Consider the following 17,576-nt stretch of genomic DNA (forward strand, 5'->3'; position numbering starts at 1 on the left):
TGCAAAGATGACTCCCGCCCTGCACCTGTCATTGCACACTCTCAACTAGCACCATCAGCAAGCACATGCACGTCCTTGTCCCAGTGCAGCGTTCAGTTGTACCTACCCCAGTCCTTGGAACGCAAGCGCAAATATGCAGCCAATGCCCCACAGGCCACACTACTAAACTCACACATTTCGCGAATGCTTGCTCTCAAAATGTTGCCTTTTAAGCTTGTGGAGACTATAGGTTTTCGCAACCTGATGGTGGCGGCTGGGGACTGAGTACCGAGGGACGGCCGCCACCATCAGGTTGCGAAAACCTATTTCTCCCGGTGTGCTGCCCCCACATTACACAAGCACGTGTCCCACAACATTAGCCGTGCCCTCAACAAAGCTGTTACTGGGAAAGTCCACCTAACTACGGACATGTGGACAAGTGCTTGTGGGCAGGGACGGTACATCTTGCTGATGGCACACTGGGTTAATATAGTGGAAGCCGGGACCCAGTCGGACCTTGGGACGGAACACGTCCTCCCGACGCTGAGGATTGCAGGCCCTGGGTCAATCAGGGTTGCCCCCACATTCTACAGCTCCTTCACCTCCTCCTCTTCAGCCTCCTATCCAAAATGACCACATCAGTCACAAGCTGGAAGTACTGCAGCACTGCATCGGCCAAGCAGCAACAGGCTGTGCTGAAGCTAATATGCTTACGTGACAAACTGCAAAATGCTGAAGAGTTGTGGACAGCTCTGAAAGAGCAGGCAGATCTGTGGCTGACACCACTGAACCTACAGCCAGGCATGGTCGTGTGTGTCAATGGCCGGAACCTGGTTGCCGCACTGAGGCGAGCTCACACACGTACCATGCCTGACCCATGTGCTTAACCTCGTGGTTCAGTGGTTTCTCAAAACCTACCTGGATCTGCCGGATCCGCTTGTCAAAGTACGCCGCGTGTGTGCCCATTTTAGAAAGTAAGCTACATCTTCCACCACCCTTGCCATGCTTCAGCAGTGTTTGCAGCTTCCAGCTCACAGACTGGTGTGTGATGTCCCCACGTGTTGGAACTCTACATTTCAGATGTTGGGAAGGATCTGTGAGCAGAAGAGGGCAGTTATTAACTACCAGCATCAACATGACCGTCGGTATTCAGGTCAGACGCCACACATAAGACCTCAGGAGTGGACATGGATGTCAGACATCTGTACCATCCTCCAAAACTTTTAAAACTCCACCAAGATGGTGAGCAGCGATGATGCCATAATTAGCATCACCTTCCCGCTTCTCTGTCTTCTGAAACACTCTCTGCTCACAATTAAAGAGGATGCACAGCCCAGTCTCATCTCATCTCAATGTGGATTGGGTGACAATGAGGAAGATGAGGAGGAGTAAGAACAGGAGCTAGTTTCCTGCGCTATAGATGGTACTACCAGCACAACTGTCATACCATCTGTTCAGCATGGATGGCCCGAGGAGGAAGAGGAGGAGGATGACAAGAAGAGCATGGCCAGTCATCCTCTTGGTGAGGACATGGAAGTCTTGCCTGTTAGCAGTCTGGCACACATGGCTGAGTTTATGTTACGCTGCCTTTCCCGTGACCCTCACGTCCAAATTTGGGGTGACAGTTATTACTGGTTGGTGACACTTCTAGATCCATGCTACAAGGACAACTTTCTATCTCTTATTCCCTTGCCAGACAGTCCTAATAAAATGGGGCAGCACCAGAAGGCCCTTGTTGAAGAATTTTTAAAAAAATTCCCATCTGAAAACGCTGGTGGCAGAGGTCACAGTTCATTGGACAACCAAGGAGTACAGGCGAGAGAGACACAAATCCAATCCAGCAGAGGCAGGGGAACACTGTTAAAGTTCTGGGACAGTTTCCTCAGACCCTCCCATCACACGCGGGGTGCTTTCACAAGGAGGGAAAAGTTTGGGAAGATGCTGAAGGAGTACTTTGCCGAACGCACCAATGTCCTCCGGGATTCCTCTGTGCCTTATAATTATTGGGTATCCAAGCTGGACACATGGCATGAACTGGCTCTCTATGCCTTGGAGGTCCTGGCCTGCCCTGCCGCTAGCGTTTTGTCAGAGCGGGTTTTTAGTGCTGCTGGTGTAATTATAACTGATAGGCGCATCCGCCTGTCAACTGAAAATGCTGACAGGCTGACTCTTATAAAAATGAACAAGGGCTGGATTGGGCCAGACTTCTCAACACCACCAAATGATAGCAGCGTAACATAAATTCAAATACAGTGTCTTTTTTTGGGAGGTCTATTCCCATGGACCTCTTCATACCCAGACATGGGTATATGCTTCCTGATTTTGTCTATTTGCTCTTGTCCTCCTCTTTCTCCTCATCCTCCATCACCATATCATTCATCACCATATCTACCATATCACCTCCTCTACGTCTCTTGCAAAGGGCATTGCAGTGCCTCCAAATTTTTGGCAGCCGTTGCATTCACTGCATAGGCAAACCGTATGGGAGACCCACTTCCTAATAATGGGAACATTGTTTTCAGTAGGCCCTCCTCTACATCACTTGCAAGGAGCATTGGAGTGCCTCCAAATTTTTGGCAGCCATTACAGTCACTGCATATGCAAAAACAGTATGGGAGACCCGCTCCTTTCTAATGGGAACATGTTGTTACTGAGGCCCATCTCTATGTGTCTTTAAATTGTTATTGGGGTTTTTCCCAAATTTTGGCAGCCTTTGTACTCATTGCATACCCTATTACTGTATAGCAGACTCTTTCCTTTCTAATGGGAACTTGTCGTTACTGGGGCCCACCTCTACGTGTCCTTAACTTGTTATTGGGGTTTTTCCCAAACTTTGGCAGCCATTCTACTCATTTCATACCCTATTACTGTATAGCAGACCCATTCTTTTCTAATGGGAACATGTCATTACTGAGGCCCACCCCTATGTGTCATTCCAATTTGCTCGACTCGAGCAATGATTTCCCAAGCATTTTAGTGCTCGCACATCACTAGTTTTGACATAACCAAAAAAGCTCAATCTACTAAATAATAAAATGATTTATCCCGAAAGGTAAACGGAGTAAACAAAAAAGGGATCATAGTGTTGTATACATCCAAAAATGGCGTGTACCTTCCTCACAGAATGTCGCTTTTTAAAGTATCTGTGGCAGTGTCTTACTTTTAGGTCAATTACAATAAATCAGAAGTTTTTTACATTTATTTCCCAGACTTACATCTCTTAAGACAGGTGACTCAATACAAGTTGCCTTCCACTTCCATTAAATACCTTGGAATCTCACTCAGTGGAGACTTTTCTCTGATATTCACTCTGGGCTACTCCTCCCCCCCCTACTGAATCAGCTAAGGGTCTTATTAAATGACTTACAACTCCTGTACCTATCATGGATGGAGAGGAAGAATTAATTGAAAAAATATATTCTACCTGTTATAGCAGAAGATGAGGTCCCTCAAGTCAAAGACCCCATCTATGCTATATAAGTCTGATGGTTATCTTAGGTCAAAAACAACAACTAAATGTTCCTTCCTTGTATCAATAGAAACTAACGTGTCCTTGCTAGTCATCAGAAGTGTCTGATTAAATATGTCTGATTAAATGTTTCAACTACAAACCTAGGTGTCACGATAACAGAAACCAGCTTTTGTTTGCACAGCTAAATTGTATGATCGGACCATATATGGTAAATCCGTTTCTGCCTCCAGGGTGTATATAAACCCTATGCTTTGTAATAAAGTTAGAGTCTGTTGACACATACTACCTGTCTTGTGTCTTATTCTCTCCGGGCCTGTATATTAAAGGATAGAAGAACCAGAAAGCAGTGACCACAGCTGGTGCCCCGAACAGGGACCTGAGTTAATCTGCCCAAGGGTGCCCGACCGGTCCAAGACGTGGAACGAGCAAAGCTCTCTGTTGGTGATATATACAGCGCTGAGGTAAGAATAACTGTTATATTCTACCTAAATTATATCACTACATAGAAGAGACTCCCTCACCCCCGAGCGGTCGGCTCCCAAGTAATTCACAGATTGTTGTCTGGCTCAGGTCCCTTTGAACCAGTAGAATCCCCTCAGATAAATTGTCAGTCCTGCCTTCTATCCTTTGGAAAAACTTAAGAATGACAGTATGGATCCGATGATTGTGTTGTGGGTGTGTCTCTGGATCGGTGTTTTTGGTCTGTTTTTCTGGTTGGCGTATAAGTCCTGGAGGGCAAGTAGTAGCATGGTTCAGAAATCTTTGTGGCCCATTGTCTAAGTGACTGAGGAGTCTACTCTGAGTGAGGAGAACCGAAAAAAATGGGCAACCAAAATGCCAAAGAAGGCATTACAGCCAAAGACGTAGTAGTACGCAGAGAAGGGAAACAGGCACTGATTGGAATTGACAAAATATTGTGTAAGGCGGGAATGAATGAAAATGGAGAGATGAATGGAGAGAAATGGAAATCCTTCTTTAACTCCTATCATGGATGGCTGAAAGATAAGGGTCTGTTGGAGACAGTGGATGTATGGATGAATGCATGTGCTCATTTTGAAGGAAGAATTGAAGAATTAGGAAACGGATGCTACAGACTGACAAAAACCGGAATGACAGATTTTCCTCCCTATCCGCCCCTGACGTCACTCCCACCCCAGTACCAGAATTCCCAGGAACCCAATTGCTGGGTTTGCCCCAGATGTGGACAGCAGAATCCCTTGACTGTAGATATCTGTGTGGCATGCAGAGGACCAAGACCCCACCCAGCTAGACTATTCCCAATGAAGACGGTAGTTGTGCCAGGAGCACCGGGAGCAGCAACTGCAGCAGCCGGGGGGGACGCAGTTGATCCAGGTCAAGAAGCCCGTACAGTGTTAATGTATAGACCATGGAGTCCCTCAGAACAATTGGCGTTGATTTCCCAGTTGCCAGATCCGTCCCAGTCCCCGATGGGTTTTGCCAGAATGATAAGAACCATACAGTATACGTACAATGCAACTAGGTTGGATTTACAAGGGGTAATTAAGGGAAAATTGGCAGATGAAGCCCGCTATGATAGGTTGACAGACGAAACGTACAAGCAGTATGACAATAGGACAGGACCCGCAGCCGCAGAACTCAATAATGCAGCGGCCGGAGTCCTGTTCACAACAGCATTGGTAAAAGCATGTAAAGACAGGCAGGGAGAAAGGCAGGTTACACTAGAAGACTGAGTTCAGGGTAAGGAAGAGGACCCCAAAGACTACTTTTGGGCTCTAAGGAAGACTTGGTCGGAAATGGGGTTCATTCCTGAAAATAAGACTAGTGAGAGGGTATTAGCAAGTGCTTTCATGAACGGAGTAAAGAAAGAGATTGCAGAAAAGGTAAAAGCAAGTAGACCAGAGTGGAGATCAGTGAAGGCAGAGGATTTGTCCAGAATAGCTCAGGGGGCACAGCATGACATAATACAGGCAAAAAGAGCTGCCAGAATATATATAGTAGAGATGACCCCCAGAAACAACAGAGGCAGAGAACGGACTGCAGGAGGGGGACAGAGACTATGTTACAGATGTAGAAAGCCAGGACATTTTAGAAAGGACTGTAGGACCAACCCGTATCCAGATGCTCAGAGTACGGGTCCTCCAGCCAACCAAACAACACCCCCATAGGATGAGGGTAGCTTGCACATGAACCCCCTCATCTCCTTACCCCCAACTCCCAGTTGTATAGTGCAGGTGAACCTACCAGGGGGACATGAAATCGATTTACAAGTAGATACAGGGGCCGACAATTCAGTAATTACGCGAGGTGATTGGCCATACACTGACACTGATTTTTCACATCATGTCATTGCCACCCCTTTGAATTCCCCGTCTGTCCTGCTCCCTGTCACTAAAAAAATTCCCCTGCAAATTCAAGGAGCTACTGTACATAGCCAGCTCATGGTATTGCCCTGAGGCCAATGTAACCTTTTGGGAAACAATGTATTGTCTCAATTACAAGCACATATCGAATATCATCCTGATGGCACCGTCACCATGACCCCAGGTTTAAAACCAAGCACCCTTTGCAAAATTATGTCACTAGATATTGCCAGCATAGAAGAGACAAACGATTTTCCCCTGATATTGGAGCAGGCTGTACCAAACGACTTTTGGGCCTCAGATAACACAGATGTTGGTAGGTTAAGAGTTCAACCAGTAATGGTGAATCTAAAACCAGGAGCCATCTTGCCTCAACAGAAGCAGTATCCCCTTAGCTCGGCTCAGGAGAATGCCATAGCCCAGCAAGTCCAAAAATTACTACACAGGGGAGTCCTAGTCAAAACCCAGTCCCCTTGCAACACTCCCCTGTTCCCAGTAAAGAAAAAGAGCGTGTCAGGACAACCAGCCGCATATAGAATGGTCCATGACCTTAGGTTGGTTAACATAGCCACAGAACTTCTAACACCAGTTGTGCCCAACCCGCATACTCTTCTGTCGCAGATACCTTCTAACTCTCTTTGTTTTTCAGTGGTCGATTTGGCAAATGCATTTTTCAGTGTACCATTACATCCTGACTGCCAGTACCTGTATGCTTTCACATTCCAGGGCAGTCAGTATACATGGACAGTGTTGCCACAGGGTGCCCAGAATTCACCCACAATGTACACTGCAAGTCTGCAGGAAATACTGGAGGGATGGTCTGAACCACATATCGTTGTTCTGCAATATGTCGATGACCTGCTCATTTGTGCTCCCTCCAGGAAACAATGTCATAACGCAACTATATCACGTATGTTGTTTCTCTATCGCGCTGGCTGCAAGGCGTCGAAAGATAAGCTTCAGTTTTGTAAATCTTCAGTCACCTTTTTGGGACATTGCATTACACCAGGAGCCCGCCATTTGACAAATGCACGTAAACTAGCAGTACAGGCATTCACCGTCCCCATTAATGTTGCAGCCCTCAGAACTTTTCTTGGACTTGTTTCCTATTGCAGACAGTGGATTCATGCCGTCTCTGTTTTAATGCAGCCCCTCTATGACTGTCTTACCCCAACACCTTTTGTACTAACACCAGAGGCAATAGACTGTTTTTATTCTCTCAAAAAACGTATTTTGGCTGCTCCAGCTTTGGGTACACCTAATCATGAGCTCCCATTTACTCTGTACCCTCACGAGCAAGCTGGACATGCAGCAGGAGTTTTAACTCAATCACATGGTGACAATCAGAGATCTGTTGCCTATTTTAGTGGCAGATTGGATGCGGTAGCCAGAGGTGCACCATCCTGTGTACGTGCTCTGCATGCTGTTGGACTGGTACTCCACAAATCTGCAGACATTGTTCTAGATCATCCGCTCACCGTGCTAACACCTCATGATGTCTATACTATATTGCATCAGGTGCAACCCGCTCACCTCTCAGCAGCACGTCATCTCAGGTTACAATGTGCACTGTTAATGCCTCCCAATGTGTCTTTACAGAGGTGTACTACTTTGAACCCAGCAACTTTGTTACCTCTCTCGGATCTGAAGGAGGGGTCAGGTACTGTGCTTTTTAAGGAAGATCCAAGAGAGGATGTTCCTCATGACTGTGTACAAATGATGGCACAAGAAACGGCAGGTTTACCTACTGTGTTTGAACATGAATTAGAAAATGCAGATTTTGAATTTTTTGTAGATGGATCCCGTCATCAGGACGATTCAGGTACTTTCCATACTGGATATGCAGTTGTCTCCCTCAATGCAGTAATCAAGGCAGAACCAATGCTCCCACACCAATCGGCTCAAGAGGCCGAACTTAGGGCCCTAACCGAGGCCTGTAAAATAGCAGAAGGTAGTGTTGTTAACATTTACATGGATTCTAGGTACGCATTCAGTATAACGCATGATTTTGGTCCAATATGGAAATCAAGAGGTTTCCTGACGGAAGCAGGACACCCCATAAAGAATGCTGATGCAGTCCAGCAGTTAATTGATGCGCTACAATTACCCAAACAAGTAGCTGTCATAAAGGTAAGAGCACATACCAGATGCACCGACCAGGTAAGCAGAGGTAATGCGATGGCACATGCAGCAGCAAAAACAGCAGCCTGCAAGCCGCAACAAGGGTCAACAGTACGTCAGTTAAGTGCCCCTAAAAACCTCTTTGTGTCGGAGGACATCTTATCCCAAATGCAGGCTCAGGCTCTGAAGGAGGAGGTTGATAAGTGGTTAAAGGAAGGTGCATGCCTGAATGAAGCAAATGGGGTATGGGGGAAAGGGACACGACGATGCCTTCCAAGGGCACTGTACCCAGCAGCTGCCCAGATGCTACATGGGCCGGTACACCAATCTAAAACGGCTGTGATGAATGTGATGCAGAAACATTGGGTGGCACCAGGATTCTCCACCTGTATTGAATGACTGATAAAAGGGTGCATGATATGTGCTACACATAATCAGGGTAGAGTAGTTAAAACACCACCCAAACACACCCCCCGGCCCCTCTATCCATTCCAGAGACTGCAAATTGATTATATTCAGCTGCCGAAGTCAGGATCATGGGAATATGTGTTGGTCTGTATTGATTTGTTCTCAGGATGGCCAGAGGCTTTCCCGATTGCCAAAGCCACGGCTGCGGCAACCGCAAAGAAACTGCTTGCGGAGGTCGTCTGCAGGTATGGGGTACCAGAGGTAATTGAGAGTGACAGAGGTACACACTTCACGGGTGAAATAATGAATGAAGTCATGTCAGCTCTAGGAATTCAACAAGCATTCCATACCCCATATCACCCACAAAGTAGTGGTAAAGTGGAAAGACTGAATGGGACATTGAAATTAAAAATTCAGAAAGCCATGGCTGAGGCAGGAAAACCATGGCCGGATTGTTTACCGCTTGCTCTGTTTTCAGTAAGATACACGCTCAATAAAAAGACTGGACTCTCTCCATATGAGATATTGTTTGGCAACGTACCCAGCCTAGGGTGTTTCTATCCGCAAGCATTAGAAATGAACAACCATGTGCTAAGTTCCTACGTGAGGGCTTTACACAAAAAGATCAAGCAAATACATGATAATGTTTTCAGTTCTCTTCCAGATCCAGATCAAGACTCTAGCAGACATATGCTGCAACCTGGAGACTGGGTGGTTATAAAAAGACACGTGAGGAAAAGCCTAGATCCACGGTTTGACGGACCCTTTCAAGTTCTGCTGACCACAAGCACAGCCGTTAAGCTAGAGGGAAAAGAGGCCTGGATCCATGCGTCCCATTGCAAAAAGATACTAGGAGACCCAGCGGACAAAGAATGAAGACATTGTTTATACTTACCTGCATCCTTGCGACCACAGGTGCATGGACTACGTTAGGCACCACAAATGGAGATGACAATAGATTCATTAAACACCATCTTGCTCTAATCGATGGACTAAAGGAGCAAATCCAAACTATTGCTAATTGTTGGATATGTACACATGCCCCTGTGACGTCCACTAGCATACCCTTTCTCGCTGTTCCAGTCTCATGGGAAGAGATAAACTTTTGGGTGAACTGCTTAGATACTTTGGCCAATAATTCTATTTTTCAGGTTTTGCTAATGTGTCTTGCGGTTTATTTGATTTTTAAGTTTTTTCTAATGTGTATTCAGCGTTCTACTAAAACAAAAAGAAAATATAGAAATTCATATTGATAAATGAAGGAACAAAAGGACGGAATGTTATAGCAGAAGATGAGGTCCCTCAAGTCAAAGACCCCATCTATGCTATATAAGTCTGACGGTTATCTTAGGTCAAAAACAACAACTAAATGTTCCTTCCTTGTATCAATAGAAACTAACGTGTCCTTGCTAGTCATCAGAAGTGTCTGATTAAATATGTCTGATTAAATGTTTCAACTACAATCCTAGGCGTCACGAGAACAGAAACCAGCTTTTGTTTGCACAGCTAAATTGTATGATCGGACCGTGTATGGTAAATCCATTTCTGCCTCCAGGGTGTATATAAACCCTATGCTTTGTAATAAAGTTAGAGTCTGTTGACACATACTACCTGTCTTGTGTCTTATTCTCTCCAGGCCTGTATACTAAAGGATAGAAGAACCAGAAAGCAGTGACCACACTACCCAAACTAATATGCACACTGCAAACTTTCCTGATCTACCTCCAAAAGCACTTCTGAAAACTTCTCACATCTCTGAGGAATCTATACTTAATTTAAAGACCCACTGCGGCATTTTTTTTCTATCTCAGCGCTGGAGTGGTCTCACTAATGTAAGTTCCCTGACCTTAGCATTATACTTATCAGCCGCTGTCTTCAGCTGTTCCATGTACCACTCTCGTTTTTATTTGCCATCTTGTGACCGCAACTTCTTACTGACCAGAAGTCAACAGCAACGGTCACAAGCTCTCAATGTAAGTCTATGAGAGCCTCGTTCTCTCCTCATTCTGGCTCTCAGACTCACATTGAGTGGTGACTTTCGGATCGCCCAGAACACACTGGAGCGATCTGGCAGGTCACTGCCTGTAGAAGGCCGACCAGAGCAGCGCTGATAACAGAACAAGACAGCTGCTGGTGAGTATAATATTAGGGGCAGGGAACTTAGATTCGTGGCACCACTCCAGCGGTACAATTTTCAAAAACGCTGGAATGGTGCTTTAAATGAAACTCTGATTATGACATTTTTTGCCACAAATCAAAACTCAGGCCTTGTCAGATGACGACCTTTTGGGTTCCTTAGATCATCACAACTTTCTACAGCATTTAAGACTCCAATCCCTCTAAGGCTATTTATCCCTCCAAATTCTTTCAGAACTTTGTAACTTTAGTTTGAAATTATTTGTTGATCTTTCTTTAGAATTAAAGGGAACCTGTCAGCAGGTCTTCCTATGTAATCTGAAGATAGCAGGAGACAGAGTCTGAAACACAGAATTCAGGGATGTGTCACTTGTCAAAGTGCATGCTGTAGTTTACTAACTGTGAAGGATTTATTACTATGAGATTAACATTGCTGGATTACATTTGTCCTGCAACGCCCCTTCCCCCTGTGACAAGCACCTCACTGTCTATGGACTTTGTACACAGAGAACCTGGTGGGGGCGGGGTTAACTTTCTCAGCTCTGCTTCATTCTAAATCTAAAAGCTCTGATTGTGTCAGAACTGCTTCACCCAGTAAACTAAGTGATATATTGTTGGATTCAGCTTCTCTTTGCCTACATTATGCTGCTCTCAGGTGAGGTAGCAAAAACCTGCTGACAAATTCCCTTTAACTGAGGAAAGATGTGATGGTGGGGCATGCACTGAATTTCTCAACATCGCATGCTCGGCTATATTTGGAATTCCCATAGCAATGAATAGAGAGAGCCTGCACATGTACCGCTACCTCTCCACTCAAAGATAGTTGAACATTAGCCAGATTAGGGGATTGTGGTCCTGGAGGTGGGACCTTCATCTATCAGACGAGCATATCTTCTTCTAGAACAACCCCCTTCAGTATGTCAGAACTATAGTCAACATGAATATATCAGAATATAAATATATTTACACTTTTAATATTTTAAACATTAAATTTAAAATAGACATACAAGGATCAAGTAATCTGAGGGTGTGCAATGACTTCTAATTTCTACTATTAAATGTATAAAACATTGAAAATTATATATGAGTGAGAGCAGGATTTTATTTTAGAGAAAAAATAGATAAATCCTCATCTATGCTATCACATAGTTTCTCTCTCAGAAGCAATTTTGCATAAAAAGCATAATTTTCGCTTTCATTGGAGTTAGTCATACTAGTGATGTAAAAATCACTTTCAAGTTTTTCACATGTAGTTTCCACCTCAAATAAAGCCTTATCTGAGGTTAGTTCATGTTTTTAGAGAAAGTATGACATTAATTACTTTTTTAAAAGCGTCCTTAATTTGCTTATTTTTCAGAGTGTAAATTACAGGGTTGAGCGATGGGATTAGTACGATATACAGAAGAGAGAAAAACTTGTCCTGTCTTGGAGAATACATTGATGTGGGTCTCATATATAAGGACAGAGTAGTGCCATAGAATAGAAGTACAGAGGTGAGATGGGAGGCGCAGGTCGAGAAAGTTTTACTTCTTCCAGCTGCAGAGTGAATGTTCATGATATTAAATACAATATAAATATAAGAAACCAAAGTCATGATGAATGTGCCAATACCAAACAATGCACCTAGAACATATATTGTAATATTAACATGCGTGGTATCGGTACAGGAAAGCTTCAGCAATGGAGAAATATCACAAAAAAAATGATCAATTTGGTTAAATGAACAAAAAAATAACTTAGCCACTAAAACTGGAAAGGAAACAAGTAGTAATAATGCAGCAAACCATATGGAGATGACCGCAACAAGACAGGTTCTTGGACTCATGAGTACGGTATAGTGGAGCGGATGGCAGATTGCCACATAGCGGTCATATGCCATAACTGCAAGAAGAGTCATTTCCATACAACCAAAGCAAAGGAAAAAATACATCTGTGTTATACAGCCGACCAGTGACATGCTCTTGTGTTGAGTAGAAAGCATAATAAGAAGTTTGGGTAGAGTGGTAGAGGTATAGGAAATATCCAGAACTGAGAGGTTACTCAAAAATATATACATAGGAGTGTGCAGGTGAGGATCGAAGATAATTGCCAAGAACACTGCAGCGTTTCCAAATATTACATTAAGGTAGAATGTTAAAAATATCATAAAAAGAGGAACTTGAAGGTGAGGAAGATCAGAGAAACACAGAATTGTGAAGTGTACTGCGTGTGACTCGTTCCTTGATGCCACTTTATACATGGTCTTCTATAGAAAAAAATGGACTTATATTAGGCTAGTGATTCAGACAGCCACGAAAAACATTCTTTAGGTTGAACCTGCCGAGATTCAATAACGAAGCACTAATTTATCAATGGATCATCCTGAATTAAGCACTTGTGCACACAATGATATTACGGTTAAGCGTCTGACAATTATTTTACTTGATGAATCCGCTGAAAATATCTGTACCATGTTTCATCGAATACCATATTATGAAATTGGCCTCCTCTAGATGTATGGCTGTTTGTGGGGAATATCTCTGTATTATAACTTCATACAAGGGCACCGTGAAGTAAAATATGGGTCACCAGAAATGTGCATGGACCTGGAGTAAAGAAATCCGACAATAATACAAATTGCTGTCAACAATTAGTAAGCATTTACATTTATATTTACATTATGAATTCATGAATATTAAGTTGACATAAAGCTGCAAAATAAAAAGGACCTTTATTAAAAGCTTGGTGTGTCCACTACTAAAAAGTTGGCAGTTTGGGTACCACTTGCATGTCACCACCCATATAACCACCAAGCCACATGAACTTATGCTGCATTTGGCAGTGGGGTTTGGCCCTACCAGAAGGTATCTTGAAACCATTGATGTCTAATATTGGTCACCAGTGATGGTCACTCACTGAAAGTGCGAAGAGAGTACTTTTTTCAATAACAATACTCAGCTGGTAGGGGAGTCAATGGGCCATCTTGACTGTGGAGCAACTTAGACGACTGAGACCCTTATAGGCTTAAGAAAAAAAAACACAGTCCAGCTCACCTGCAGGTAATTTCCATCCACGGCATGCAGGGTAGCACAGGTGCTGTATAATAGAAAGAGTCCAGTATCCAATGTAGATAAGGGCCAATCAAAGGCCTGAAAAGCATCAACTGTTCTTGCTTGTTATTTTCCATGCATATACATCTGGACCTAATATGAAGCCAGAAGTCTTTTATTTACATCAGATGCTGAACTCTTTTTATTCTGCTGCAAGTCTTATTGTTCCGTCACTGCAAAGTATTGTACAATAGTTACATCACTTTCCATTGTATAAGATACAGTAAGTGATACATCAAATCCTATGACTGAAGGTAAGAACCTTGCTTATGACGCGCCCCCTGAGCCGTGGGGTACTCGGTGTCGGGCCGGTCGTTGCTAGGGGAGATGTCACAGTGGCGGTGACCCGGTCCGTGACCCAGGGCGGTCATTCAAGAGGGGATTTTTAGAGCAGGTCCTCTGGAGCTGATGTTAGTGCAGCAAAGCTGGTGTGGCTCTCCACAGGTAGAGCTTAGCTCCAGGGCAGTGTAGATGTTAAAGATGGTATAGGTGATGCTGGGCGTTGTAGTGCAGGGGTGATGGCGCAGATAATAATCACAGAGACAGTGGGGTGCAGTCTTCCGAGTTTACTCACAGTTGTTAAGTTCCTCAGGTTATAGGTTCCGGACTACAACCTCCCCCGTCGTGCTGCGTTCACCAGGCAGGGGTTCAGCAATCCCTCAGGTAGTTCAAGAGTGCCTGACAGGACCCCTTTCTATGTGCCTTCCTCAGTCGTCTTCCTGCGCTGGCTCTCGCCCTCCTGCCCTGCGCCTCACAATCAGTGTCCCAATCCGGTAGCCTCGGGTCTTGTTGGTCGACCTGCAGTCCCCTGGACCCTCTGTGGCCACCTTTTTGGCGATATAATTATGGTTGTGGCCACTGCACCTTGCAAGTACAGAAGCCTCCGGTTTCTAGCTGAGCCCTGTAGTTCTCCACTAGTTTAGGGGCCAGTCCCCTCTGCAGCTTGATCCCTCCACCGCCTGGCAGATTCGGGCATACGGGTGGCCTCCAGCACTTCCCGTACCCCTGGGATCCCTTCTGTTCCTGGAGCCTTTGTCCTGCTCCCTCTCCTCTCTCAGTCCTGGGCCTCTCCTCAGGCCCGCTCTGGAGCAGAGCTCGCGCAGAGCCCCTGCTCCCCTCACTTCTCCTCCTCCAACTGCACACTCTGACTGGACTGAACTCATCTTTCAAGATGGTTGCCCCTTTTATATCACTCCCTCACAAGTTTTCCCCGGATCTACGTCCTCCACCCACACCCACAACATGGTTCCCCCTCATTAGGTTCCCCTCTACTCCAGCCTGGGACCAGGGACTGTGCTCTCCCATAGGAGCAATCTTGCCCTGCCCTACTGAAGTCGATGTGTTGGATGCAGGTGTTAGGGTCCCGGGCAGCACTCCTATCCTTACCTGAGAGTGGGATACCCCACCTCTGGGTGAGATGCAGTACCTCTGTGGCGACTGAACCCTCAGGGGCGCCACACTTACATTTTGAAAGGAAATATTGTTGGGCTAAATTCCTTGATTGTTGCAAATATAACATATACCATACTTGTCTGGTTACAACATAATTGCGTCTCTGGTGAAGTGTAGTAAATAGAGATGAGTGTCACGGTTTCATCACTCACTGTGTCCTAGGGACGCTGTAAGTGGCAGCTCAGCACTTTCATAGGATCTGGAGTGTGCTGGACTTTCAGTATGGTTAGTGACAGCCCAGTCCTTCAATCTGATGCTGTGACATGCTGGGCTGTCAGTATTTTGATTGACAGCCCTGCTGCTCAATCTGGCCTAGCCTGTGGGCTTTCCTCCATATGTCTCCTGTTCTTGCTAATTCGCTAACTATTTAACTGACTAGCTATGATCAGACCATTGTCAGTTGTAGCTTTTCTCAATGGGGTGTGTGCTCAGTGCTATGTGACTGATTCCATGATCTTTGTTGACGGACCTTGAATTTGTCTTGACTATTCGTGTGTATTATCCATTATGCTCTTGATGCTCTCTTACCTCAGGTACCTGACCCCCGACTTGGCCTCTGACTATCCATTTCTCTTATTCCTATATCTCCTGCCATTTGACTCTGGGCTGTGTCTTGACCACACCTTTGTCTTGCCCCTCTGTACTATGAGCCTTCCTGGTATCTGACCTCGGACCTCCTGACTACCCTGTCTCAAGGCTTGTCCGTGAGTAGTGGCTCAGCATCACAGTGAGCAGATTTTTTTTAATTCGATTTGCATGAATCTCAAAACTGAAAAGATAGTAATTGCTCATAAAATGCATATCGGGGATAGACGAGGAACCCCACTAACCATAAGAGCTTACACTCTATAGATGAGAGAGAGAATAGCCCGCTGACCATAACAGTTTACACTCTACAAGAAAGAGAGAACCTTACTGACCTTAAAGGCTTACAATCTACAGAAGAGAAAGACTTACCCAGTGACTTTGAAGATAGAAAACGACCCTTATCTACAAAGTGTGCTCTACTGGGAACACAGTGATATCCCAGGCACTAACTACCACTGTACAAGGTATGATAATCGGCTAGGTGTCATAGCTGCAGGGCATTATGAGGAAGCAACGCAAAAATACAGTAACTGTCTGATGTTTCAGTGGTGTAGGAAATGTTTTTTGTGAACCACAAATCGAATTTGAATGTGTTCGAATCTGCATGAAACCGCAAATTTCAGGAAATTCGACTTGAATTCGATCCTCAGATGATCGATCCGCTCATCTCTAACAGTAAGCAGCAAGTAAATACAGTATGTTCACTATAATTTCCTTGAAGTTATACAATAAGTTCCTAGAGGATTCCTTTGTGAGAAATGTTTGATCTTGGCTGCTAGATTTTCATCTACTCTTCTGACAGCTAAGGCAAGAACTGGTCGTGCTTATGTGCCCCATTGTTTTTTTTTCTGTAAAGTAAGTGACACAGCTAGATCGACACCAGAAAATGAAAATCTAGCCATAGCACTTAGTAAGAAGGACAGGTTAAGAAAAAGTCAAGAAAGACTAAAAGTGCATAATAGAGAACTACAATGGGAAAATACATTTTTTCCATAGTGTACATATTAGAATGAATCTATTGACTTTACAGATATATTTATGTACTGTATTTATGTGTACTGGTTGCATAGCAGTTGATGAGATATGGTGAATATTAAAGAGTAATCATCATTGTATTTATTTTTTTTCATAAATTAATAGTGCACATGAAAATAAGACAATTTTTAATATATCTTATTAGAATAATCTGCTTCTTTCTCCTCCTGGATTTATCATTCATTGTCAAAATTCTCAATTCTAGGGTAAAATATGTCTTCAGTGAATACAGATTTTAACAGATACCAATGCAGTGTTACAGAGATAGGAGATGACAGTTTGTGCATATATGATTCTCTGAAGAATTGTAACTGTCATTTCTGGAGAATTTGCAGCAGAATGTGTCTGTATCTGGCTCCTCCCCTCTGCATAGAATTTTAAAAGCACCAACTGTCATCTACTATCTTAACAATGGAAAAGTTTGTCTTCAGTGATTACAGATTTTACCCATGAATTGAGAAAGAATGATCAGTTCAAAAGGAGAATGAAGCAGATATCTCTGATAAAATATAATGCAACTTTTCTTATCTTCATGTGTACTATTGATTTATTAAATAAAAATGAAGACTATGGTTGCTCTTTAAATATACTAAATACATAAATAATGTTCAATAAGAATTTTTGCATAGCTTAAAATTGCATTTATTGGGTCTGTTAGAACCCTTCACTTGCTCTGACATCCAAAAACAAGTATAACTTGAATTCCTATATGATCAGGGAAAATTCAATTTAATCCTGGAGTCATAAAAGTTAAAGGAATTAATATACCTGTAATTTTCAAAAATATTTTAACTGGCAATACTTACATTTATCTGGGGAACTTACATGAAATTAACAATCTTCTAATGAATTAGTGGTGTATTGTTCATCATGAAGATGGCATAAGCGGGTTATATAACATATAGTGTAATAAGCCTGCATCAGAGGAAAAGGCTTATATAGAAATGGCTTCTC

General features: G+C 43.8%; 1 protein-coding gene across 1 annotated transcript; it reads right to left on the bottom strand.

Moving 5' to 3' along the window:
- Window positions 1-11,746: 11,746 nt before the first annotated feature.
- On the bottom strand, window positions 11,747-12,697 carry LOC141271625 (olfactory receptor 1M1-like). Its single transcript, XM_073681668.1, has one exon. It carries the CDS (start codon window positions 12,695-12,697, stop codon window positions 11,747-11,749), a length of 951 nt encoding a protein of 316 aa, XP_073537769.1.
- Between the last annotated feature and the right edge of the window lie 4,879 nt (window positions 12,698-17,576).

The sequence above is a fragment of the Phyllobates terribilis genome, unplaced genomic scaffold (assembly GCF_046119375.1).
Source record: "Phyllobates terribilis strain yellow unplaced genomic scaffold, ASM4611937v1 Scaffold_5__5_contigs__length_657084704, whole genome shotgun sequence".
NCBI classification, from domain to species: domain Eukaryota; kingdom Metazoa; phylum Chordata; class Amphibia; order Anura; family Dendrobatidae; genus Phyllobates; species Phyllobates terribilis.